Source organism: Phaethon lepturus, unplaced genomic scaffold (genome assembly GCF_000687285.1).
Source record: "Phaethon lepturus isolate BGI_N335 unplaced genomic scaffold, ASM68728v1 scaffold214, whole genome shotgun sequence".
NCBI classification, from domain to species: Eukaryota; Metazoa; Chordata; class Aves; order Phaethontiformes; family Phaethontidae; genus Phaethon; species Phaethon lepturus.
The window spans coordinates 4,803-32,547 of NW_010536758.1; the positions used below are offsets into that span (position 1 = coordinate 4,803).

A 27,745-nucleotide genomic window follows, 5' to 3' on the forward strand; every position below is an offset into this window, starting at 1 on the left:
ATATTCTATAGCTTCAAAACATGTTCTCAAGCAATTATACATCTTGCAATTAAAATTTTCCACTGCTCTTTTAAATTGAAATAAAATAAACCAAATTACACTTCACACTGAAATATCCTTCAAAGTATTTACTTCCTTAAAATATATATATTAATATTTTACAATTTAGCTATTGCCACTGTTGCTTATTTGCATAACTTGTAACCATAATAGTTCCTGATATCATCTTAAAAAAACAGTAAAGGTAATTTTTGTAAAGTATTAGGTCAGGTGTATACTTTTTTTTTTTTATGTCTCTTTTAACCAAAAAGCCTATGCCAGCAAAGACCACACTTTAACAGTGTTATTATAGTTTAGCTGCATCTCAAGATTGGCATAAGCAATATAACAAAATAGCCTCTTGCTAAGATAAATTGCATCTCTGCTCAGATTGTTAATTACTGTAAGTATAGAGACATGTCCTTTCTGGGGTAGGCAATAGATGTGTGGTCAAATTTGTGTTCACTATCTACAACATGAGCTTTAATAATAGTATCTCTAATTTGTACTTCCTGAAGTATTTGAAAATTTGATGGTTTAATTTGTTATATTTTACAAGAAAAAAGTCTTTCACATACCCTCTTTTCTGTTTATAAGTGCCAGTGGGTTGTTCATGTTTCTGTGGCTATAAAAGGGGTACTCAGAAAATGGGGAGAACACAATCTTTTCGTATCTTACAAAATATTTATAATATTTCTTATAATTTTAAGGTTTGATGGTACAGAGTGAAAAGTACTTAAATGAGAGCTTGAGTCTCTACAAGAGTGATATTGTAATGTTTGGCTTAGCTAAAAGATTCATGAGAAAGCAAAATGATGCTGGGGACTATTTTTGCAAGTATTTAGAGGCATTAATGCAAAGACATGGATTCTTCTTGATGTGTCTTCTTCCTACCTGTCTACCTGTCTATATAGATGTGCAATAAGCTACATAATGGCTCCTTTCTCCCACAAATGACAAATAGGATCTTGAGCTTGAATAGAGGAACCAAAATGAGCAAGAAATATTGTCTTTCATTATGTGCTCTCTACAGTATTTCCACTTGCTTTTATTCAATTACTTCACCAACTCCTTTGAGTAATCTTTGATAAAGACGATGAGATTTGAGGAATCATCTTAATTTTCTAAGTTTTCTTCAAAACCATGTGGTCCCCTGTTTCATAGTCCTTTAAAAATAATAATTTGTAATACTTTTTGAAATTTGTGTTGACATTGCCATGGTATACCTTTGAAGTTGTGAAGGATAGATAATACAAAGAGTCAAGCTGTTTCAGAGAGGCTAATTTTCATTCTAAGTTTTGACAAATGTATATGTTATCAGTTACACCTCTGAGTTATTTTCAGGTTAAAATGTAGGTGTTCATTCAGACACTATTTGTGAAAGATAATTTAAAAGTTTTAAATCATAAAAATTGGTATATCACAGTCAGTAAAAGCACCAAAAGCAATGTTTAGAATATTTACATAATGATACCAAGACTTAACCTGTGCTAAGTTTTAGCAATAACTATTCAGAAACATTCATGCTGTTTTTAATACATTATATGGGTCAAACCATCTCTAAAAATTTATGTGGAAGTATGCTGTTTTCTCTAGAACTACTTTATGCCAAACATAACTGAATACTTGAATTCTGAGCATAATACTGTGTAAGTATGATTTTGAGTGCAGTCCAATGCAAACTAGTTAAGAGAAAGGTATAGAATTACTGCACAAAACCTTTTGGTCTGATCATGATTTTTACTGATTTAAAGGTTTGCCTATATCCACTTGGAATGTCATCAGAAATGCCATGCCATGTACCCCAAAAAATGCCATTGCGAATACCTTTGTATTTCTTGTGGTAGTACTTGCCATTGAGGTTGGCAGACAAGCATGCATCGAACCACCAGCCAGAGCTGTAGTACGCGCCACAGTTTCCTGAAGGATACCTGTCGTTGTCCTTGTCTGGAGTTGTAAAGAACTTTTGGTCGTGGTTGTAGTGCCTGCTGTAGTGAAGGGCATCTCCTGCTGTGCCACTATAGCCGCGAACGCTTAGACGGTACTTTAGGTATTCGTTGGCCACGTAGAAGTGTTCGTATTTTGCGTACTCTCTGATGCCATTGAAATCTTCAAGTTCAATTCTCAGTTGCATTTCCTGGCTCTTTGTCAGGAGGTGAATTTTGTCATTCCCCAGCCAAAACTCCCTGCTGAGGTTTCCAAAGCCATTTTTGTAGTCGTTCCAGGTTCTGTTAAAGTTAGTGCTACCATCCTGACGCCGTTGCAGCACTGTCCAGCCGCCTCCATGTGTTTGCATGTCACAGTAAACGTCAAAGCTATCATTTCTGGGGTCAGGGCTAATCCTGTAGATTCCGTTACTCTTTCTGCCTGCTGTGTAATGATCAGCACAGTCTCTCTGCATTATTTGTATAACTGGTGAAAGAACAGATAGTGTTAGAATAAACATATTTTCAATTTAAAAATAAACAAAATTTTTACCCAGACTGATGTGGCATACAGAACTTGGATTTGAGAGTCTTCTACATAGGAAATAGTATTACAACAGTTTCATTTTTTTTTCCATCAGGTTTACTCTATAATAGATGCCACCTAGGATCTCTGCATCAGATAGCTGTCCGAAAAAAACCCACTTAAATGACTTTTTGTATCAAAACTGCCTAATATGGAGGTGTTTTGATTGTCTGCTTTCCCTTTTCTCCTTTTCTCTACTTTTCTCTTTAGCTTTTCATTACATCCTGTAAATTTAGCCTGATTTCTTCAGTCCATATTTCTAATGCTCATGTTTATATGCTTGCTGCTTTTTGTATTTAAATGTATACCATCACACCCTGTCTATAATTTAAATCTTCATCTGGCAGTATGTCAGAGGCAAAACTTGGTCAAGATGGGAATGACTTTAACTTGGCTATTGTTCAGTTGACATAATTTGATACAGAACATAACATCATTAGGAATGTTTTATGTGTTAATGTTGACTGTACTTTAGGAAGCAGGAAAAAAGTAATAAAATTGTCTCATCTATTGTAGTAGTACTGTGATTCCTAGAAAGATGAAGCTAGAAAAGTGATGATGTTTTCCTGTGTATGTGGCATTGCTGGCTTTACAGTAAGGAAAAGTTTTAACATCTACCATTAACACAGCTTTTTCCCACCAATGGATGATGTATTTTATTCAAAAGAAAAATACCCCCAGGTTTTTCCTGCAGAGTGAAAATCCAGATTTGATCCACAAAGTCATCCAGTAATGACATTGTGTGCAACAGCAAGGTGTTATAATTCCATGTGCTTAATTAAGTGATACAGAGAGCTCTCAGAATTTCTGAGTTAAGAGTCAAAACCATAATGTTCATTCCTATTGCATGTTTGAATTTATGGGCACGTTCATTTTCAGACTTGAATTGTATATTTTTCCTAGAAAAATTTAAACAAACTACTTCTTGAAAGGGAGGAGTGTTCTCAGGCTGCAGCAGCGGATGACTCAGGACTCCTTGTTTGCCAGTACAAAATCTGGGCATCTATGAAAGCACAATGCATAGGAATTGAAGGCTTAAAAGCCAAATCCAAATCCACAATAGACTCTCATCTATTTCACTGAACTTTGTGTAAGATCTTTGATGGACTAAGTTTCAGAGCAGATATTGACAGAGAATATATATTTCAGATAAAATGCTTTTATAATCCAATTCAACTCCTATTTAAATAAAGTTTTGCTGTCACTTTCAGTGGATGCAGGAATAACTCCTGTATAGGAAAAAGTTGTAGCTGTTATCCTTGCTAGTTTTCATAATGTATATATTGATGCTGCAAATACTTTTAGCATCAATTACTGTAAAATATAAGGAATATCTACGTGATCATATCCCATGAACAGTACCCAGCATTTCAGTAAATGTGAGAAATATCAAAGATGAATTGTCTGTTATTAAGTACTGTACTTGAATTTGATTCATTGCCTATTATCAATATACCAAATACCACTCATTCTTTAGCTGAATGTTTTATACGTGAATTAAAGTAATTGATTTATACTGATTTATAACTGATTTAAGCTGATTGTTGATATAGTAAAATCATTACTTTTATTATTATTAATTTGCTCTTCTCTCAGTTTCAAGAATTTCAGCTGTACATACACTGTACTGTCTGCAGATCCTTCAATTTTCAATATGGGTAGAGAGAAGAACAGTTTTATTTTAAATTTGAATGCTAAGCAACAGAGGCTTAAAAACTGTAGCCTGATCTTTCTGCTTTATCTCTAGAAAGCCCTATCTTCATATGTATGATATCTAAGTGGTAGAATCCACTGACAATCTAGTGAATATTTCTTGTTTTCAAAGATTCATATATGTAATATAAAAACTTAATGACTTTAAAAAACCCCTCAATCTTCCCTTAATAACAGTCAACATTAGAAAGAAATTAGTTCTATTTCTTTATTTTAATTAGGGCAATTAAAAAGTAAAAGAAAAAAGTGTTTGTCAGTGATAACACCTGTTTTCTGTTTTATATTGCTTTTATATTAGATTCATGCTAAGGGTTTAGTATTAAAATGATGGTACATATGGTACCCACTTGAGAAGTACTGTTAATAAGCTTTTTTATATGAGGCTTTCAGATATTTGCTGTGATGATAGAAAAATTATGTTATTATCCATCTGTTAAAAATTAAATATTTACTAGATTCACTTGATGTTTAATAATGTCTTGCAGACCTTTTCAGAGTTGCAGTTTCACTTTGAAAAAAAACACATGCAATTTTCTAAGGAACACCTAGCGAAAATATACCCCTTCTCATCCAAGGAGAAAATTTATGTAGTTCACTGATATTTAATATCCTTAATGAAGGGTAGTACGGTGTAAAATAAAGTTAATTTTTCATGGTTACTAATTGAATTGCAAAAAAAAGTTCTTTGCAAAAAAAAGTCCTTGGAAAATTCATGTTTTAAATTCCATAATAAAGTCCAATTCTGAGAGGAACTGAACACCTGCAGCTCTCAGTAACCCTCTAGTGGCAGCTGAAATGTTTTACAGGAGTATAAATAATCACTAAAAGTAAATACTTAACTTGTGAAATTAATAACATAGCTATTTGGTTAAATTATATTTAGAATTGTTTACCTAATATTTGTAAAAAGCACAGAAAACTTATACAGGGAGTAAGAATTAACAGGTTACATACCAGGTCTTGGTTGCATTGCTGGACATTTAGAAGAACATTTGTTATCAAGGCTGTTCACAACGAACGTCAAATTAGCAACTTTGCTGTCGACATAATGTTCTACATTGTTCATATTTACGAGGCTCATCTTCTCTAAACGACCCTGCAGTGTCTGAATCTGGTTCTTTGCATTTTTTAAACTGGTTGCCATTTTGTTAACTTTGCTTTGTAGTTCCTTTACTCTGTTATCTTGGATTTTGCTGTTCTCTGTTGGAGTTTCTGCATTAGGTAGCAGGAATTCATTACTACTGTCTCTTTCTTGATTGTCATCTGCCTGCAACTTGCAATCTTGGCAGCATTTCTTCAGTTTGTTTACTGCTTCTTTAAGGCTCTGTACTTCTTTGAGAGTCTTCTCAAGCAGTCTGAATTCTTTGGGTAACTGGATGGTCATTGAAGGCAGATTTATCTGATATGGACAATCCTCTCCTTCATCACATTTCTGATTAGATTTGAGTTTTATAGGACAAGTCTCAGTAACTTTTCTTTCTTTAGCATCCTTTTCATCTTCTAAAACAACTGCAAAGACATTTGTTAAAGCAAGGAGAGCTGTCTTCAGCAAGACTAAGTAAACGAGCAGCTTCATCTTCGCAGAGAAACTGGCAGTATGAGGAAGTATGCAAAAGTGGAACAACTTTATAAGGGCAGCTTGAAGTCTGTGAGTTATCGGACTGCCTGCGCTGTTCTCAGAAATGGGTGGGAGTGCTTGCATCACGAGTGATTAATAGCAGAGCAAAGTAGGTAGTGCTTGCAAGAGTAGCACGTTTCAGTGAGTATTCCTGTCTCAGAGCTAGTGCATGTAAGCAAAATGATGAAATGCATGTGTGCTGATCATTTATGCAGTTCAATTTCATTCCTTGTTGTACATAGATTTTCTTTTGTGGGAAAAGAATCGCTTAGCTCTGTATTATAGTAGTCTTCTAACATCTGTTTCTTAACATTTGAGTGTTCTAAAACTTGAAAACCAGACTGTAGTTTTACCACAGCAGGTGGAAAAGGTGAAAAGCAGTCCCTTTCCCCGTTTGAGGTTTATCACAGCAATAGCTTCACTGACACTCAGTCCTCTTCTTCCTAACACTGAGTAGATATATTCATGAAAATGATTTAAAACCCAGAGCATGTTGAAACACACGTATTGTTTTGGTTCCAAACATTTTTCAGGGTAGAGTCACAAACTAAGGAGGATGAGCAGCACTTTCTTCTTCCTGTTTTGCCTAGCACTGCTTAGAATAGTTATCTGGAATATTAATGATTTGTATGGCACTTCACAGTTAAAATTCACTGTTATCTGATTCTGGGTATTTCTTATTGAATCTTTCTAAGTGAAGGGAAGGGAACTTAAGCCCCGCCCCCCCCTTCGATGCATGGTTTCCTAACTGTTGGATTAGTTGCCCAGAAAACCCAAAGCAAAGCCTGATGTTCTGAATAACGTCCTGAATTCTAAATCTAAAGCAAGGCAAGGAGATAGGGAAGGAGCTCCCATAGGCCCATCTGTCTGGGGTATTCTTTTTTGTATTCCTGATTTTCAGTTCCTGCTTTTCTTTTTTATTGTGCCTCGTATCAGCTTGAAGAGTTAATCATGTACTTTGTGTGACTAATCACACCGAATGGAATACTTCAGCTCTAGGTGACAATTGCCATGTCCTTCCTCATTTTTATTCTACAGCCACCTTTGCCATTCTCACGTGGTACCTATGCAGTTTTAATGATCTGTGTCATTTTCCTTGTGCCCTAAAGCAAGGCTACAGGGACATGTCTTTGTGCATTCATAGCTCAATCAAGAGCCAAATTACTTGCATGAGTAAAGGATTTTTACACCAGTTCTTGTTTAATTAGTCCCATCTGAACAATTTATTTCCCTAAACCCTATTTGAAATTACTCATAATACAGATTAAACATTAAACAGACAGTCTCACACATACTCCATAAATTCATGATCTCTGGAATGTTACTAACTTTTCTAGAAACCACAGGCTTATATTGACAGTACTGGAGGGAGTCTTGGTGAAAAAAACCCCACTTGTCTAACCTGCTACAACAATTCCTTCAGAGTCCTGCATAGCACAATGGTCTGGGTACTTTCTTGGGAAATGGGTTTTGAATCTGCCTTTCCCATATTCTAAATGAACATCCCAGAACCTGCCATGGTGCTTTTAGTTATGTGGCAAAACTGCGTATCTCTCCCTTTCAGACCATGAAAGTTCCCCAGCAATGAGACGAAAGAGTCCCCCCCAGCCATCACTTTCATTTTGTTAAAAATGTATCAAAACAGAAATGTTTGTAACAGTAGATGAAATGTATGAATTTAATTTGTGAGTAAAATTTTAAAATTTTTTTTTATTGATAGGATCCTTTTTTTTTTCTCTAAAATCAGGTATTTACAGAGCCTTGTTCTCCTGTATTGCTGCAACTTTCAAATTGAGGAAAGCTATACCAGCCTCTTTTGAGGAGCTTTAGAAATAAAATACAGTTCCTAAATCCTTGTTATTTGGGAAGCCACATTCCCCTCACAGTGTCATTTCTTCAGTTTACAATGAACTCTGCAATCTGCTGTGTTACTTTGGGTTGGACAAACTATTCTGTGTCTGTAAAACTAATAATAATTATCCTTGGTAGGCCACATCTTATGAATTGCCTTGAAATGTTTAAATGCATATCAAGTATTGTTATAATTTATGACTGTTGTGCTGCATTGAAAGCCCCCAATACCATTACAAATGAGTGACTTCAAGAAGGACAGAAATTTATAGTAATGCTGAATGTGAAAGAAAAGAAAGTTCAGATAGTACACGTGTGGTATCTGAGCTTTTCAAACATCTTTGCCCTGAGACATACATTCCTTGGTCCCTTATATACCTTAATTCTGGGGTATTTACATCCTCCTTTGGATGAGACTCTTGTAATCTTGAGATGCTCTGCTATCCTCCAGATACTATTATTAATCTGATGTTCTGCTGCTAGGCTATCACCAGTCTGTTTGGAGCCCAAAAGACCCATTTCTGCATCAGATATCTGTGGTGTTCTACCTGGAGAAGTCTTGTAATTGAGGACTGGTCCTTCTTCCTGTTCTGTCAGCAAATGTCCATTCCCAACAAGTTGTCAGATCTCCTTCCTTCAAGAACTCAAAGTAGTATGCCACAGCCCTTTTCATGTTTTGTGCCTCTCATCTCCCTTGAGATAAATGAAGCAAACTTTGAAAACTAAGTTTTTAATAAGTCTTTGCCCTTAGAAGGAGCACTGAGCAATCTTATACTGTAAAATGCTGATGCAGCTTAACTAGTGGCAGAAGTATTGGACCAGATAAAAACGGAGAACTGCAGTTTGTTTATAAACAAAGTTTCTTTCCAGATGGCTTTTCTAGATCCCTAGAGTGTTCTGTGTAATACTTAAAACTTTAAAGTAGTTAAGGAATCACAAAACCCAAACCCAATCGTTTTCAGCTGTGAAAGGATCTAAGTGAATAACAGCTGATGACCACAAATGAGAATTTTCTGTCAAGGTCTTCTGTTTAGTTAAAGGTTATTTTCTTGTAGCTTTTCATGTCTTTCAGCCTTCTTTTTAGGAATTTATTTTTCCTTCTGTGGACCGAAGAGTTATCTTAATCTTACAGGCATATCTTCCTAACGATAAAGAAAATAACTGAGAGCTCATGATATTCTTAAATTCTACTGAAGATTTTAATTCTGTTCACAGAACTACCCAGTGGTTGCAAGGTTAAAGAAGTAATATATTTTGGTTTAAAAGACTTGTTTTAGGACTGTTTATTCAAAGTTTATCAAAAACAGCATGAACCTTTCCCATGATTTTTCAGAGCAAGTTTTTTTTTTTTTTTCTGGCAGATCATGGAATGTAGATCAAATAGAAAACAACAAAGTTAAGACTGTAGGCAGATGCTAATTTAACTATTGACTATGGCAATTTAAAATGTGACAGCTTGCCCACTGATTTCTGGCTTTGTGCCAGGAGTTAACATCTCCTGCAGCAGAGTTGCTACAAAACATCCAGGGTTGTGTAAGCAGTTCGAATGATTGATGTGAACAAAGCTGAAGCACATCTGGACTCATTTATAGAAACCATTTTGGTGGCAGAGGTGGGATGTGTTAAGATTCAACTGTCACAGTAATAATTTTGATGTTTTTTGTAGACTTCAGTGATTCTGTGATATGTTTTGACTGAGAAAGAGGATGAAAAGTAATTAGATTAATCTTCAGTTTTTCCCAAAATGTGGAATATGTACCACAAATCCATACTAGAAACACATTTTGATCTAGGATTCTTTTGTATTAATTCAATTGTTTTCTTTTTTAATTCAGTAGTCATTCTTTGTGCAAGCAGTCTTTATGTTGTCCACTGGATTGTGGGCCTGCCTGTTAAACGTTCTCATGTGTCTGTGAGAACACACCAGAGCACAAAAAGGAGGGCAGTCCTATTCCATTTGATTTTCATTGTTAATATTATTCTTGAGATACAGGTTACATAGAACTAGTAGCCATGTGGATTTCCTATCTCTTTAAATTGGTCTTTGCTTTATTTATAAATTTTGGCAACAGGCAGAAAGGCAACACTGACATAGAGCTTATAGGTAGTAGATAACGTAAATGTAATAAATATTACAAAATACATGTGGTCAAAGAATATCACTCCTTCTGTTAAGGTGAGGACCATATTTTTAAAGAGAGAAAGACAGGTCTATGAAACTAAGTTCCTATATCTTCATTTTGTTTCTCGCATGCTATCTGAAGATCTGCCTGCCCAAAAACTAAAATTAACTGCTGAATATTTTCCTATCTGTATAGCCACAGAAGACCCTGTGGTTGCCTAAGTACATGGAGAAAATAAACCAGAACACACTCTAAGAACGAAGTACAAATACAAAAGCTTCTCCCTGCTATGCCTTTGCAGGAAAATTCCTTTTTGATTCCTGCAAAACCCTGCTCCAATAAAACCCATTGGTGCAAGACTGTACTGTATACTCAGTATATTCCTTTTGAGTTTCATGACAAACAGGTGACAGCAGGAAAGCTGTCTCCTTTCCTGAAATGCCTATTGTACCAGTCTCTTACCCCCTTTTACCAAGCCGTGCAAGACAAAATTGACTACCAGATGCAGTATTTTCTTGCCCGTTGCATCATCTTGATGGTGGCTGATTTTTATATTTTTCATGTAGGCACTGCTTCTTCCCATGAACTGTGGGACAAAACTTCTGCTATGAGCTATGCCTTGGGAAAGAATTCATGATATTATTTTTCCTAGTTAGTATTTGTTAGTTTTAGAAGCCTTTTCAGCAGTTTATTTTTCATTACAGGATGCCTGGCTGATCCATCTGTAATTAAAAAAGTAAAATTGTACAAATTCTGTATAAGGCAATACAGTGCCATATCTGCTCTAACTTTGTATATTAACGTTTTTCATGTATGCTTTTACCCCCACTCTGTTTTGTCTTGTTTATATAGAGCTTTTTTATGTGAAATACTTTGTAGTAGACTATGAGCCTTTCAATGGTATATTGGTGAAAAAGACTCCATATCAAAATCAAGTGAGTAGATATTAATAGTTTCTCAGGATTTTTTTTTTTAGTGTTTGTCTTCTGAGTTACTGGCATGCTGTATGTGGAACTAATGCAGCCAAGTCACTTTTCTTTAGACAACAAAGTTCAAGGAACCATAAATCTTATGCCCTCACTTTGTGAAATAATGTTATGCTATATTTAAAAAGTTCATTCAATCTTTCTCTTCATTACATTTATGTTTTTCTTGGAACAGGAAAGAGGGAAAAATAATTTCTGAAGAACTTTGTGAAGTACAAAAAATCACTTTGTTAAATTATTTAAATTATTTTAACTTCCAAATAGAAATGGCTTAGAAAGGTGATTTTTTCTCCCTCTAAAAATAACGCTGTTAAGGTAAAATGGATTTACATATAATTGTGATTTTATACAAATGTACTTGCTACTTTTTGTTATAATTTTGCTCATTGTAAACATTGGGAAAGAAATGCCCGACTCCGTTTCTCCAACCAATAACCTTATGGGTTCCGGTATTGTTGTTTATCACCTAAATTAAATGATGAGAAAACTCAGTGACAAATCTTTTTCTAGTCGAAAGGCTAATAAATAGGCTTTTCCTGGGGACTTCTCATACTCACCCGACAAAATCTACTGCCTGTCAGTGTATACATAGTTACAGATGAGACAGATCCCACCTTATTTTTTAACTCTAATGACAGCATTAATTTAAAAATCATATTGCGTTTTTCTGCTATCATCATAGCTTCAGCACATATTAAATTAGTGGGTTTTATCTTTTTTTCTCAAAATACTTTGAAATATATGCTGAAGCCTGAGATATTGTTGGGTAGAGAAAATATAGGTAATTTTAGAAGTGTTAGTCTTCTATAACTCTGTATGAATATTTAAGCCATATAGAAAAATGAGTGATGTAGATGACTGAATAAAAAGTGTAATGATGATAATTACTGGGCATATATAAATTGTGATGCAACAATTTACATTAAAAATAGAGTTTATGCCACTTAAACATCTGGTCTTAGCTTGAGCTGGTTAGTCATCTTCGGCTCCCTCTATTGTGAAAGGCAAATAAGAGCCTCACTGAGGATCTGTCTTGTTTCTTATAAACACTGGAAAGCAGTCTGAAATAATTTAACGAGTTAAATTTGATGATTAAAAAGAATCAAAATCTTAAACACACATGCTTAATTATTATCCTGTATCCTGACATCTCTTTTTACATTCCTTAAGCTTCCTAAAGTCTAAAGGCAACACGTTTCAGTCTTTAACTGCATGGTTTGGAAAAAAATATGCAAAGGATACAAAGTAAGGGAGTCAATGTTTAGACTCAGTATACTTGAGGACAAGTCAGTATCTTCTTTTGGGTAAAAAGTAGAGAAAGCTAGAAAGCTGTTGGTACATCAGCAGAATACAGAATCTATATTATAACTGGTGCAATATTTATTCATCCACTGCATCCTTATTCAGTCACTGCATTTTCAAAATTAAACAGGGCAGGGCCCTGAGGTAACCTGATCTAACTTTGAAGCTAGTCCTGCTTTGAGCAGGAGGTTGAAATAAACGGCATCCAGAGATTCCTTCTAGCCTTATTTTTTCTGATTCTACTCTTCTCTTGTATGGCATGAAGTTGTAATATGTTGTAATAAAAATTATGTAAACAAAGCATTGAGGAAAATGCAAATAATTACTTTTTTTTAATATGTAGGGGTTCTGCAAAGATTAGAAAGAAAAAAAAGATTGAAGTAATTGCTTTAATTTCTTGCCTTTTAATCTTTACAAATGACCTGGAATTTATGAGGAAAAAAAATACCCTATGTGTCAAAATGGCCTGTTACACTATTTCCTCTACTTCGAAAACTGTTTTCTAATGCGGTCTGATTTGAAGACTTTGATGTTGGCCTTGTGTTGGAGAGAATATTTGAGGATGAAATCCTAGCTTAGCTAAAAGGAAACAGATTTCATTATAAATGTTCAGGAAAATTTTCACTATGTTTTCCTAAGGTGGACCACATTTCATTGCTGTAAAAAGTAAGGCCATTTGGTAAGCAGATCTGGTCTAATTTGCCATTTTCCTAAATTGAATTTTAAAAGAAAAAGCTTGGAAAGGTTTAATTGGAACAATTCCAGTTGGTTTTTAATCTATTTTTTAATCTAGCAAACCAGGAAATAATTATATTAGTTTATTTGTCAACAGCATTCAGACTTAAGTGGTTCTGGCTGTAACGGACTTAGGACTCATCCCTGTTCCAGTCAGTGGGAATTTTCTCACTGGCTGATTCCAGTAATGAGTTTTGTGTTCTAAGAAATTGTCTCGTCTTGTGATATTGAAGTGCATACTTCAAACACTGTAGGAAAAGTGGTGATGAAGGTAAAAACTGTCCTGTGTATTTTTTGGGAAATCAGATTAAATTGTCACAGAAGTCCTTACGATCATTAAATTCTCTGGCATCAGGACTGGTAGTTTTTAGTGCCGGGTTGGGTTTTTTTTGAGATAAATCTGTTGCTACACAGGTTACAAATACTATGTCTATAGGTTTTTAATTGTTGTTCCTTTATTTTTAGGTGCCCCATCTTGAAATAGCCAGGACTTCAGAAGTAATGAGAAGTCACAGAAATACTCAGAAACAGAACAGTGTAAATCGCTATATTTAGCCACTTAGAAATGCTGCATTTTCCTTCGTTTTATTGTTAGCATATCACTCTCAGTTCTGGTTGATGGCAATGGTGATGCTAATGACCTGGAGCAGATGCTCCTTGTCTTCCGTTTCTGTGTAGACAGTTCTGCACTGTTCTAGTGCAAGTGCAAGCTCTGAGCAATGGACTGAACTTGAGGAGAAAGCTTCAGTTCCCTCAGTGCATTATCATGGGTCCAAGCCTTTGTCTAGACAGTTTGGAAGTATCAGGCACAGGCAAGCCAAACACCAGCAGATATCCCTAGCTCACCTCTTCTAAAGGATGAAATGGATTCTGTGGAGACTGATAGCCAGCAATATGGATAGAAATGCAAGAGACGTAACATGGGTTCAGCGTGCTTGCACCTGTTGCCCCCCTGCAATGTAGACATAACCCTTGAAAAGTCTATGGGAGATGGTGTTGCCTTCTCCCCAGACTAAGAAACACTTGAGCTGTGTGGTAAGTGTCCAAACAATGTGGACTCAGTGAGGATTTTCACAGAGTTTTCTATTCAAAGAGGAACATTTATCCTTTTTCTTCCCTGAATGTTTAAACATTTCAATATTATCCAAAAGAGGTAAGAAAAGCTCTTCAAATAAACAGAGAGAAAATTCCAAACCTCACATAGCAGACTGGCTAGAAGAACCATTTGTCAAGTGGCTAATACTATACTGAAATCCTGAGTATATAGAAACTATAAAATATATTAATCCCTTGATATTTTTCTGTTATCTCCTATTATTAAGCAAAAGAGTTGTTTGAGGAGACCTTTCAGATGTTTGAAATGAACAACATGTAAAATGTTGGATTATTCTATGTGTTAAAATAACATTAAGTATAGTCACAATGTCGTGTTATAATTACAAAACCTACAGCTTAGAATGAAGAGGTGGAAAGTGTTGTTATTCCATTTAAGCTTAGAACACATTTTAGTTATTTTGCAGTATCTGCAAACATAATTAGAAGCATGTGTTAGCTCCATTATTTCTCCAAAATGTAGAGATTCTAGGGACTACTGAAATGAAGTCTTTCCTAGGAAGCCTTCAAAAGTTTCACTTTCGTAATGATTATGAGTAATTTATGTCAATCAGTATTTACTTGGTGGTGCCTATCTTTCTCTTCCATGATTTTCTTTTTTTAGTTTTTTATCAAGATTGTGAGGAGTTAGACCAACATTCAGATTGCATCATCTTTTTAAGTTTAAAATTTGGCTTAGTTTCATTCATTTCTGGAAAGTCCCCAAAGAAGCTTAAAAAGCCTTGAAATTCAAAACAGGGAATGTCAAAGTTCTTAGAGTTCTTATTTATATCACATTTGAGTTCCAGAAAACTTGTTTTGAAATTCCAGATGAGTTCCTTGGTGTCTTGCTTTGAGCTGATTATCAGAAAGTATTGAATATAATTTGTTAAAATGGAGAATGTAAAAGCCTACTGCACTTAATGCGGGGGTGAGGAGGTGTTGATGCAGTTAGGGCCAGATTTCATTAGTTTTGCTCACATGCAAGTGTACCTTATTAATCAGGTGGGTCCTCTCCTTTCTGTGGTTTTAATTCCCATTCATATTCTGACATCTTCTCTTTCTTACCAACATCTCATCTACGTCCACCTTCCAGCCTCAGAGAAATTACTGTGGTCCCACATCCAGGGGCTAGTGGACCTGAAGTCAAGCTGGAAGGATATACAAGAGCTCCCTCATATCCTGCAAAGATTGTGTGTAACTGCAGATTGTGCTCACTTTTGCTTGGAATTTTCTTCAAGACATTTTGAAGAGACCTCTGATGGTGAGCTGTTATTAGCAGGCAAACATGAATTTATTACTGCTGTGGTTGTAGAGAAAAGTAATGCAGGTGTACAGGGCAGATATCTGATCATAAGTATTATTCTGTTTTCCTCATGGATTCCTATATTTAAAATGTTTCTGCCCAGAGCCAGAAAATCTACCTTTTCCTGCTAGAAAAATATGAAGGATATGCTCTTCCCTTCCCCCTATTCAGCAAAATGTTCAGCCACAGCCTTTATCATAGGACACGATTATCCAGTATTTCATGGGATTTTTCACTGATTGAAGGAAACAAATTTGTTTTGGAATATTGAATTTAGGTTTTGTTTTGTTATGTTTTATTTTTCTGGTGGAATAGCCAAGCTTCAGATAATGAGGTAACATGAAAAAATATAACAAAGTTAAAAACTTACACTAATGTTAATCAGTTAAAGATAAGTGTAAAGTAGAAGAAAGGGTAACTTAATAGCATAAAATAAACATAACAGAAAATTCAAATTAAAAGGGAAAGATACAAGTAAATCCAGTAATAAGATACATACTTCCGTACTTCTTATGCAGTTACATTTATGGGAGTACGGGGAAAAAGAAAGCAAAATGTTGCCAAGCAGCTATCTGTTAGCAGCCAACTCTTCATCCAACTTACCAATAATTCTCCATTTAGATAAGGAAAATTTATTTTCATTTATCCAGATGATTTATCAATTTTGAGTGTGTTTAAAAATGTATGGGGTCCCAGTTCATTATTTAACGAGAAGGAAAAGATGAGAAAAGCAAAATACAGTTAAGTACAACTGATGTGGAAAAGGACTGGAAGACTCAACAGTTTAAGAATATTTCCTATTTACCCAACTATATTCCAAACTCCAGATTTGAGATCACCAGTATAACAAAATGATCTCAGTTCTTTCCAAGGCATTATGGTTAACACAGGGCTGAAAAAAGATGTCCTCAGTTGCCATTCACATGCTCTTCTTTTCCCCTCACTACTCCATCTTCTCGCTCATTCTTTTCCTTTTCAACATAATTACTTGAACTAAGGACAGCAACCATTTTACTTACCCCAGCAATGTGAGAGCTTACAAGCAATACAATGAACTGTGAGTTCATCTCGGAGGGAAGGGGGAGGATTGAAATATAACTTCTTTTTTAAACTTGGGATATTAGTCTTGTACACAGCATTTTTAAATAGAAATGTGGCTAATACAGATCCAACAGACCAGAAGAAAACTATCACAAACCTTCATTTAGAAATGTGCTGTTTGTGTGTGTATGCAGATGTGTAAATACTTGTTGATATTTTATCATAAGTTACTCCTTTCAAGTAGTTGTAGAGAGTGACAAGGTCTCCCCTGAGCCGCCTTTTCTCCAGACTAAACAACCCCAGTTCCCTCAGCCGCTCCTTATAAAACTTGTGCTCCAGACCCCTCACCAGCTTCGTTGCCCTTCTTTGGACACGCTCCAGCACCTCAATGTCCTTCTTGTAGTGAGGGGCCCAAAACTGAACACAGGATTCAAGGTGCAGCCTCACCAGTGCTGAGTACAGGGGCACAATCACTTCCCTACTCCTGCTGGCCACACTATTCCTGATACAGGCCAGGATGCTGTTGGCCTTCTTGGCCACCTGGGCACACTGCTGGTGTGTGTTCATGTTCATGTTCAGCCGGCTGTCAACCAGCATCCCCAGGTCCTTTTCTGCTGGGCAGCTCTCCAGCCACTCCTCCCCCAGCCTGTAGCGTTGCATGGGGTTGTTGTGACCCAAGTGCAGGACCTGGCACTTGGCCTTGTTGAACTTCATACAATTGGCCTTGGCCCATCGATCCAGCCTGTCCAGATCCCTCTGCAGAACCTTCCTATCCTCAAGCAGGTCAATACTCCCACCCAACTTGCTGTCATCTGTAAACTCAATCCCCTCACCCAGATTATTGATAAAGATATTAAACAGAACTGGCCCCAGTACTGAGCCCTGGGGAACACCACTTCTGACCAGCCACCAACTGGACTTAACTCCATTCACCACAACTCTTTAGGTTTGGCCCTTCAGACAGTTTTTTACCCAGCAAAGAGTACACCTGTCCAAGCCATGAGCAGCCAGTTTCTCCAGGAGAATGCTGTGGGAGATGGTGTCAAAGGCTTTACTAAAGTCCAGGTAGACAACATCCACAGCCTTTCCCTCATCCTCTAAGCTGTTCACCTTGTCATAGAAGGCGATCAGGTTGGTCAAGCAGGACCTGTCTTTAATAAACCCGTGCTGACTGGGCCTGATCACATGGTTGCCCTGTATGTGCTGTGTGATGGCACTCAAGATGATTTGCTCCATAACTGTCCTCAGCACTGAGGCCAGACTGACAGGCCTGTAGTTCCCCAGATCCTTCCTTCCAGCCCTTCTTGTAGATGAGTGCCACATTTGCTAACCTCCAGTCAACTGGGACCTCCCTGGTTAGTCAGGACTGCTGGTAAATGATTGAAAGTGGCTTGGTGAGCACTTCTGCCAGCTCCCTCAGTACCCCTGAGTGGATCCCATCTGGCCCCATAGACTTGTGTGTGTCTAAGTGGTGGTAAGCAGGTTGCTAACCTTTTCCCCTTGGATTATGAGGGCTTCATTCTGCTCCCCATCCCTGTCTTCTAGCTCAAGGGGGCTGGGTACCTGGAGAACCCAGGTCTTACTATGAAAGACTGAGGCAAAGAAGGCATTAAGTACCTCGGCCTTTTCCTCAGCCTTTGTCACTATGTTTCGTCCTGCATCCAATAAGGGATGGAAATTCTCCTTAGCTCTCCTTTTGTTGCTAAGGTATTTATAGAAACATTTTTTATTGTCTTTTATGACAGTAGCCAGATTAAGTTCTAGTTGGGCTTTGGCCCTTCTAATTTTCTCCCTGCATAACTTCATGACATCCTTGCAGTCCTCCTGAGTTGTCTGCCCCTTCTTCCAAAGCTCATAAACTCTTTTTTTTTTTCCTGAGCTCCAGCCAAAGCTCTCTGTTCAACCATGCTGGTCATTTACCCCGCCGGCTCGTCTTCCAGCACATGGGGATGGCCTGCTCCTGTGCCTTTAAGATTTCCTTCTTGAAGAATGTCCAGCCTTCCTGGACTCCTTTGCCCTTCAGGACTGCCTCTCAAGGGGCTCTGCCAACCAGGCCCCTAAGCAGGCCAAAGTCTGCCCTTCGGAAGTCCAAGGTGGCAATTCTGCTGACCCCCCTCATTACGTCTCCAAGAATTGAAAACTATCATTTCGTGATCGCTATGGCCAAGCTGGACTCCAACCATCACATCACCCACAAGTCCTCCATTCACAAAAAACAGGTCCAGTGGGGCACCTTCCTTTGTTGGCTCAGTCACCAGCTGTGTCAGGAAGTTATCTTACCTTCCACACTCTCCAGGAACTTCCTGGGCTGTTTCCTCTTTGCTGTGTTGTATTTCCAGCAAACACCTGGTAAGCTGAAGCCCCCCATGAGAAGAAGGGCTAGCGATCGTGAGACTTCTCCCAGCTGCTTATAAGCTCCGTCTCTTCATCCTGGTTGGGTGGTCTGTAACAGACTTACAAAGCACGTTAGGAATATGGTCTATTTCTTACATTGGATTTCTATGTTGCAATTATTAGGAATTAGAGTACTTCAAATTAATCAGCGTAGTCTTATGTTACAGGTACAAGATAGGCCATTTTGAGGTTTGGTTTTGGGTTTGTTTTGGGGGGTTTTTTGAGTAATCTTTGCAAGACCCTTGGCACTAGATTTCATAGGAATCTACTGACCTTTATAGAAGACATTAATGCTCTCTGTATGTTATGAACATAGTATAAATTTTATGTAATCAGTGGTAGTTATAACAGACACAAACATTTTTACAAAATTAAGATAATCCTATCAATGTCAGATCGAGGTTTTAACCATGCAGCTGATATATTCTGCATTTACTGTACTGTTGCAGCTCATGTTTCTCAGTTCTTACTGATCAAATGAAATGGAGTAGGAGCTTTAAAATCTGTCTGTAGATGCAGGTTAATGAAATAAAGTGTGCATATACTCAGGATTTATGTGTATTTGTGTACTTAACATATGTTAGCAGTCTGTAATTTTTGCCATGACACAGCTAGGAAATATTCTATCTATGCCTATAGCCAACATCATCTAGCTATAGAGGAATAAAATTATTAACCTTTGTCTCTAGTGCAATTTAAGAATTAATTTGTTACTTATTGTGTGTTAAAACATGCCTTTTATGACAGTAAAGGCAAAGATGAACCTAACTCAGATTAGGCGGAATCTCAAAGGAAAATGTGACTCATCTGTTGTGAACATTCAGAAATAGAGGTAAAAACAAATATTTATGAATTCCAGTTCCAATTTAGCTTGTGATATTTAAAAAAAGAAATCTAATACTGAACTTGAGTAATAAAGCTGTATGAATGTTTTGTATTATGGCATCTGGTTACAATAATTTTTATATACTTTGTTAAATCTGAGATCCAAATGCAAAACCTGTAGTTTAGAGAGACAACTGGCATCCAGAAATTCAATATATGGGTTTAATGTTCCTGGTTGATGTTTTACTGTTTACACCAGTATAAGTCTTCTGACTTAGGAATAATTATTATAATACACTATGGTGCTTTATGGGTTCTATTAGAAATACTACTCATTTCCCTGGTTTCAAAATAGAGTAAGTCTGTGAGCCTATTAAAGGAAGACTATTTACACTAAATTAACAGGCAGATAAGAGCATATTAGGACTCAAGGCATTGCCTACAATGTATTTCATATAGTCATATGCTGGCTAAGCAGTTCAGAGCCTTAAATTTCAGCAAAATTAGTCTAATTTACTTTTTACTGTTGATAATTGTATTAGCTATACCAGATTTTTTTTTTAAAAAGGTAAATAGACCCAGACTGCCATTAGATCATATCTAACATTCAGGACAAAATCCATTTTAAGCACAGACACATCAAATCATTTCTGAATCCAGCAGCTTCTTCTAAAGCCAAATGAAGGCAAACAAAAAAATCAAAAGGTGAATTACTTTATGTTTTGATTTGAGGGTTGTATAATAAAACTCAATGTTTCAGCCATTAGTTAAACAAATAATGCTCACTCTTGCAAGTATCCCTATTTATGTCACTTTATATAAGTGAAAAATTATCCTCAATAGTAAAGATTTGTTCTGGATTGTTGCCTTTCGATTACAGTTTTCCAAATGCTATTTTCATGGCTAAAGGGAAACTTGGTAGCTAATATTGTTCTCCACTGTCAGATGTTTGTCCTTGTAAATGAAAATATATAAAAAATATGTGAGGAGATGATCTGGAATGGAACGCCAGAGGCAGAAGCATATCTCCACAGATAGGGGATAGACAAAGGCCGTGATTACAAGCCAAGAAGGCCAAATGTGCTTGTTTCCATGTAATGGAATAAAGTATAAAATATTCTGAAGAGAAACTATACAGGAAAAAATGCTATAATAGTTGCTGTCATTTGCCGTTGAACTGAAGAATGTCTATGGCCACAAGAGGCCGTTTGCTTCAGGACTGTGAATCACCTTTTCAGAAGATGGAAGGACAATCAATTTCTTGGCTCTATTTCCATTCTAGATATTAGTAGGAACCAAAGTCATACCAGCTAGAAAACTGTTTACTTCTCAGCCCACCTGATGGCAAATAAGACAAACTCTATCCTTTATACTGACCACTGAGTAGTGACTCTAAAAGAAGGTGTTTCCTACCCATTTTCAGTATCTTTTGCAAAAAGCTGTTACTCATCCTCTGCTGACTGTGCACAACGATAGCTCCAGGTCCAAGTGGGTACGTACTGTCATTGCAGTCCTATCCCTAATTTTTGTTATCAATAGGCAATGTATTCAGGGACTGGAAACCTGCTATTCCCAAGCATGATAGAAATGTGTAAGGAAAACAGTTGCTAGTCCTATTCCAGACATTCAGTGAATTTCTGGGAGCATCCATTGATTCAGCTTACATAGCTTCTGAGGTTCACTTCATTTACACATCATCCACTATAACATATGTGGGAAAAGCAGCCTTGAAAGCATTATACATCTGTGCATCGGGCATCATCCCTCATCTGTTTTTATGACCACAAATAATAGAATTTTTCTACAGTAGGCTCATGCTTCCACAACTGACTATTTCTTCCCCTCAGGCTGTTGCCTCTTTCCTTTCTTTCCCTTCTGCCTTCCCAAGAATCTTCAAGAAAACAGTGTGCTGGGCTTTAATAACAAATCCTGGGATCAGGGTAGCCCAGTGCTGTTTCTGATGGCTTTCCAAATAAAGCTGTGGTAATGGGAACTATCTGGTGGTGATACTTTTCACAGGAGTCTCACTCCCCTTGACTTGCTGGTTATGCTACCCATACAGTCTGTCTTATGCAGTCCTCAAAGCTACATGTCTTCACATTGTATAGAACCAGCCTCATTGAAATAGAGTTTTTAGCTCTGAACTGAACTGAGAAATTAAGTGTAAAATGTGTAAAAAGTCTTATGGGTATAAAGGAGAAAGCATAGCCTCAAGGACAAGTAAGTTTATTTCTATGGAAACGTTGTCAAACATGGCCTAGGTCTGCAGTGAGAAGCTAAGCAGTAAGAAAAACTGTAACTCAAAGGTATCGATCAGATGACCATGGAAAAGAACAATAGTGAGGTGCCACTCAAATAGGACAACTACACTTACATGTGAGGCTAAGAAATAAATGGGTTGAGATAGGGAAATATGTTCTTTCTCACAGAAGAGCTAGTTGGAATTGTGAACTTAAATGAAGAGCATATTTGGATCATAGAGGATGCCAAAATAAATATTTGACAGCTGCTTATCTTTAATCTCATGCAAGAAAGATCTGCTTTCCTTTTCTCAGGGCTGCAGACAGCAAAGATTGTCTTTGCTACCATGAAATATTTTGCAGTGGAGCTTAAAAAGATACGTAAATCAAACAGCTATCAACAAAATACATACTTCCTTTGGCATATTCACTCGGGTTCTGCTTCTTGACCATAGGACTGGTTCTGGATGGTTTCTCCTGGATATTCAAGAAAGGGGCATCTACAGAATAGCCCACATATGAATCTCTTAACTTAGTTCAGCTAAGAAAAAGGCCTTTCCCTGGAGGCTGTGTCAAACATAAGGGTTGAAGTATGACTTCTGGGATTTTCCTGGTGCTGCAATAACTTTGTTTCTTATTTCAGGAGACCTGCACAACCACATTTATTGGCAGGTTCCCATAAAAGTTGCAGATTTGACTTGCTGCCCCTAAAGGCTAGCTATGGACTTTTATAGAACCAGATGACCTTATATTTTTTACCTGGGTTTAATATGGTTCTCCTTACCTGTAACTATCATATCGCTGCTGTGGTATTTCCCAGTGGCAAAATTGGGCTCCTAATCCTATTTCCTATTTATATTAAGAAGGGCTGTCTCATCGGCCCAAATTACTGCCCTCAAGACACCTGAGGAATCACCTAAGAGATGGATGCATCACACACATTCGGGTTTTTTAGTACTAAATATGTGGAGTGGTTTGGTCTTGGTGTTTGCCAAAGGCCTGCACAGGCATGTAAGACGATGTGTTTTGTGGCCTGGGGATGATTTAGCTTGAGCCCAGCTCCTCTTTTTTACAACCATATTGCCTGTGGAGACACCACTTTAGCACAAACCAGACTTTAAGCCTCAGTTTCACCTGTTCAGGGTGGCTGGTACATACCAAAACTGAACCAGGTAAGCAATGTGGAAAACAGATGACTTAGACACCGAGTTCAAAGTCAAGTCAGAACTATCGTGAAATATTAATACGGACAAAAAATCAGAGATGAAATGGTAGTGCAGGTAGCACTGTAGTTGTGACAGACACATTCTTTATATTCTTATATTTATGCTTTGAATTCTTATGTAAATAAGCATTTTTTCACCTGTGTATCTGATTTGGTTGTGTATTTGATTTCGTATGTTACCAAAGACTGCATAAACTAAAAGGCTGCTAATTTTAGTTATAAAAAGTTGCAGCATAATGAAAATATTAGTGCTTAGGAGAAGATTTCATAACTGTCTGTTTCCCTTCCATAGCTATTTTCTGCTGGAAAAATCACAGGCACCAGAGTAGCTGAGCTGAAGGGAAAGTACACCCTGCTGCATAAGACTGTGATAAGGTACAATATTTCTCTTTTAGACTTTGTTTAAGTAGCCAAAACATTACATATTTAAAGTAATTTTATGCTGATGCTGATGCCTAATTATCATTTAAGGCTTTCTTACAGTGATTGTTCATAAAGAGGAAGCAAGAACATAAAGTTGAAAAACATTGTTATTTAATAGGAAGATTGAAGGTAATTTGGGAATTACTGATTTGAATAACATCTTTGTTTTTAATATAAACATAATAATGGCAATGGAGGGAAGCACAGACTGCAACAGACAATATACAAGTTTAAAATAAATATATATTCGAAGATCTTGTAGCCAGAATTGTAATGTATGAAAAGACTCTCACCTGCTGAGCCAACATCATAGAGAGCAACTGAAGAAGCTAAAGGCTCGTCCCTAAGAATTTCTAATGAGACTCTGTCACATCTGAATAGATGTGAATTTTACCCTCTGAGAATATTTACAGTCTCATTAGACAGGACTAGTAGTAAATTTAGAAGATTTAACCTTAAGCTTCAAACTATAATCAAACTCAGAAGTTAGGTGTAGTAGTTGTGAGTCTGCCCTGCTCTGGTACTTGCTGGAGGAGAGAGAAGAGGAGATCACGCTCATAGCCCGGTGCCAAGTCTGAGCAGGGCATGTGTGAATGGAAGAAAAAGAAGATGGAGGGACAAAGTGGGCTGAGATGGTACAGTTTGCACTAGGTGAACAGTGTGTCACACAACTGAGCAGTCCTACTGCAAGTATTGCAATACTACATTAGTATTTGTGACTAATCGTTTTGGTATACCCATAATTATCAGTAAAATCAGCATCATGATAGTCCTGTAATATTTCTGTAATATGTGCCATAATATCCACAATATTAACAATATTTTAGCCCAATTTCCCTGACAGTCCACATCAAAGCGTTTGTGGTAATTCGGCTTATAAGAGCACTGTGGCTATTCTGTCATTGAAGCAAAGGCCTAATTTAAGGATTGTAAAACTAATTCAAGTCATACATCCTTACTTGTGTTATGCGGGAATGTGGTGTGCCTCCTGGCAATCTGTGCTGAGTAAAGTAATTTGAAAAGGGGTTCCCAAAATCCTGAAAACAGTTTTTCTTGAGGTTAGCTGAGTCTTCTAGTTTCATCTGAATAAAATGGGGAGTTAGAATATGGCTCTGACTCTGTAAAAAGTCATCTGACTTTATTTAGATTACTGCACAGCAAATATTTTTGGGAAGCAGAATTAAAAACAACACTCCTAAACCAGTTCAACTCTCTAGAAAATGCAAGAAGCATTTTCTTGTTGCTCAGAAATAAATGTTATGTGGGGTTTTGGATCTCGACCTGCTTGAGAGGGTTTCTACCACACCAGTGTTCACTGAGCTGAAGTAGAAATCCAGTAGCTGCTGAACTTGATTGACTTTTAGCCAATGTTTGTTTGAAACTAGTCTTTGACTGGAAAAACTACAAGCATATTACTACATATTTTATTTTACATATTTACATAGTGTTCTTTCATATGGAATGTTCTTTTATGTAAAGACAATTGCTTTGTATGTATAGTAAGTGGAATATGGCCTGACTGAAAACAGGACTCAGCTGTCTTTTGTGTCACACATAAAACTACCATAAACACCGTGCACCAAAAGCATGGAAATGTTAGATGGTAGATTACGTCTCTCATTCTTTCCATGATCTTTCCACATCTCTGTTCTTTCGCGTTCTTTCTCACAGGAGCACGAAATTGCCATACTTCTGTAAGAAAGTCAATCAGAGAGAATCATGACACATTCTTTACTTAGATGTAGTCATGTGTAAAAGCAAAACACCAACGTGTGACTGAGTACTAATTCCCACAGATAAATGTGCCTAACTGCTAAAAGAAAGCAAGGGAAATCAATTAGCAAAAATTGATTGTGATCTCCAGGATATTTTAAGGACTTTGCAGACTTAAAAGTAGGTTTCACTTGCCCATGTGTTAGCATCAGTAGACACACACATCTGAACTAGGTATCTACACTCCCTTAACAGTCAATAGAAAGAAATAGGGACCACATACTTCTTCCTTATACGGACATCTGCAAGTGTCTGGTTTTCTCCGTTGTGTATAAAGAGAGTCCTGATGATAGGTTCAGTATGTGTGTATACTCTTTTTCCTGCAATGAACCATTCAGAGAATCAATACCACTTTTTAATTTTTGTTTCTTTACCCTTACATGTGCAGTATGGTTCTGTGGATCAAGAACTTGTTTTTTCACTTATTACAGTTGAATTTAATCTCTTTCCTAATTAATCCCCATCTGTCCCACTGCTATTACAATAACATGTGGAAACAAATGACACTGGATGAGGTCTTCAAGCTGTGTGTGTTCTTTCCTTTAGTCACAGAAAAAATCTCAAGGAGAGAGTCTTACACATCTTAAACAGCATAGATCCCTGTCACAGCTATGCCAAAAGATTGCAGCTGATCTCTCTGATATACAATACAAATTTGTCTAATATGATGAATGCAACTAGTCTGTGTGCAGATAATTTCCAAGGCTGTTGCTAAAGTACACAGAGATATAAGTGTATAGTGTAATCTTTTGTTTAGTGGTAAATAGTCCTTTATTTCTTGGTTTTAGTTTTGCACATTTTAATATTCTGAAAAGCTGAGATGTCACCTGGAAGATAACATCTTCGATACATTTCTTCAAAGTGTTACGTGCTTTTGAATTTATGTTTGCTGCACAGATGAAATTCTGGGAACAGGCTGTCACCCCGTTCTGGTCCTGTCTCACCCGTCCACTTTGCAGTGAGGCTGCACCTAAAGCTGGTGTACCCAAGCTCATATTTGGCCCCTGAAAACCCATTTGGTCACATAATCATGTGGTCCAATCGTAAATTTTTATTTTTACCGTCTCAATTTAGGAACCTAATATGAATATTCTGATACACCAAACTGTAAGGAAGTCAATAATGACATTTCATTGGCAGTTTGGGAATCTCATCTTCTTACGCCTATGTTAAACTATTAAACACTTCACAAATTCAAAAGCTGCCACATCAGACTTGGAAAGCCTACTTTTGCACTCGTGTGATTCTGGATGTGTACATTGTGTATATGTCCAGTTTCTTCTTCATTGTCTTCAATTAAATTTAAATCTTCGATTGAAAAAATACTGTTGGCAACTATAGCAAGCAAGATCTGGTTTAGATTCAACACTCAGTTCTTGTTTCTATTTTTATCTTCTTACTATCTTGAAAAAAAACAATACTGAGAATTTTGGTTTTATGTAATTTTGTGTAAAATTTCTCGTTTATGTAAGAATTATATTTTAAATGAATGGATATTACTGCAACCAATTATATTTTCTCCTAAAACAGCATACATTCTGTTGGACTTAAAGAAGATCTAAATATTGTACAGGGTCTTGAGCTGATAAGTCAATTTATTTTTCCCTTAAAAAGTTACTATGTAAATATATCACACATGAAGCTATTCGTTTGTGATAAAGGCACACTCTTCTTTCCTGTTGAAGTCTGTGGTTTTCTTATTTTCTGGTTTAAAAAAGGAAGTGGTTATCTAAGTAGAAATGTTACACAAAACAAAACTTTTTCTGCTATGTTTATGCAGTATAGTCAGTTGTATATTTTGTGTTTTTATAGTTACCATCTCAACTCTGTTCTTCAGTGTGATATGTAATTTTGTTTTTGTTGTTAAGCCATAAATGTCATCTTTGAGCTAAAATTTTTATATGGAGTTTCTCAATATGGAAGATTCTAAATTACTTTGCTTTAAATTAAATTGCATTATATTTTTAATTAATACAAGGTCAGTGATACAGTTCTTTATTCTTCCACATAATTTGTGACTAGTTTTAGTATACCATTATACAAAAGTTACAGTGTAGTAATATTGAGAAGGTATACACAATGATTTCTATAGCATAAAGAACAGTGTTATATGTTGTGCATTGTATATGAATTTTCATACTGTAGTTCCCTTTAAGACTTTTCCATAATAATAAATGTATTTTACTGACAGCCTTTCAAATCTGTTATTCAGCTATCACCCCATAGCTTCCTAAGTATATTATGAATACCAGTCTTCTAACACTGACAGAATATTACAATATGTTTCTCTGATTCTAGACTTTGGTGATACAAGTCAGATCAGATAACTGATCACGTCTACAAGCCTTCATAATAAGCTTCCACAGAAGCCCACAAATGTATTTGCAGCTTGTGTATCATTAAATGAGTTACTTCACATACTGGTAACGCTACAGCAATGACAACATGGAATTAAGCACTGCGTAGATGTCCTGGTATTTATTAAGAACTTAAAGGTGTCATATAGCCCAGACTGGGCCTTGCCCTGGTGAATACTTCCCTGTTACCG

General features: G+C 36.6%; 1 protein-coding gene across 1 annotated transcript; it reads right to left on the reverse strand.

Annotated features, from left to right (window-relative positions):
• Window positions 1-1,453: 1,453 nt before the first annotated feature.
• Window positions 1,454-5,916, reverse strand: FGL2 (fibrinogen-like 2). Its single transcript, XM_010286252.1, has 2 exons — window positions 5,218-5,916; window positions 1,454-2,451 (listed from the first exon to the last, which is right to left on the reverse strand). Exons 1-2 carry the CDS (start codon window positions 5,837-5,839, stop codon window positions 1,745-1,747), a joined length of 1,329 nt encoding a protein of 442 aa, XP_010284554.1. The 5' UTR covers window positions 5,840-5,916; the 3' UTR covers window positions 1,454-1,744.
• Window positions 5,917-27,745: the final 21,829 nt, after the last annotated feature.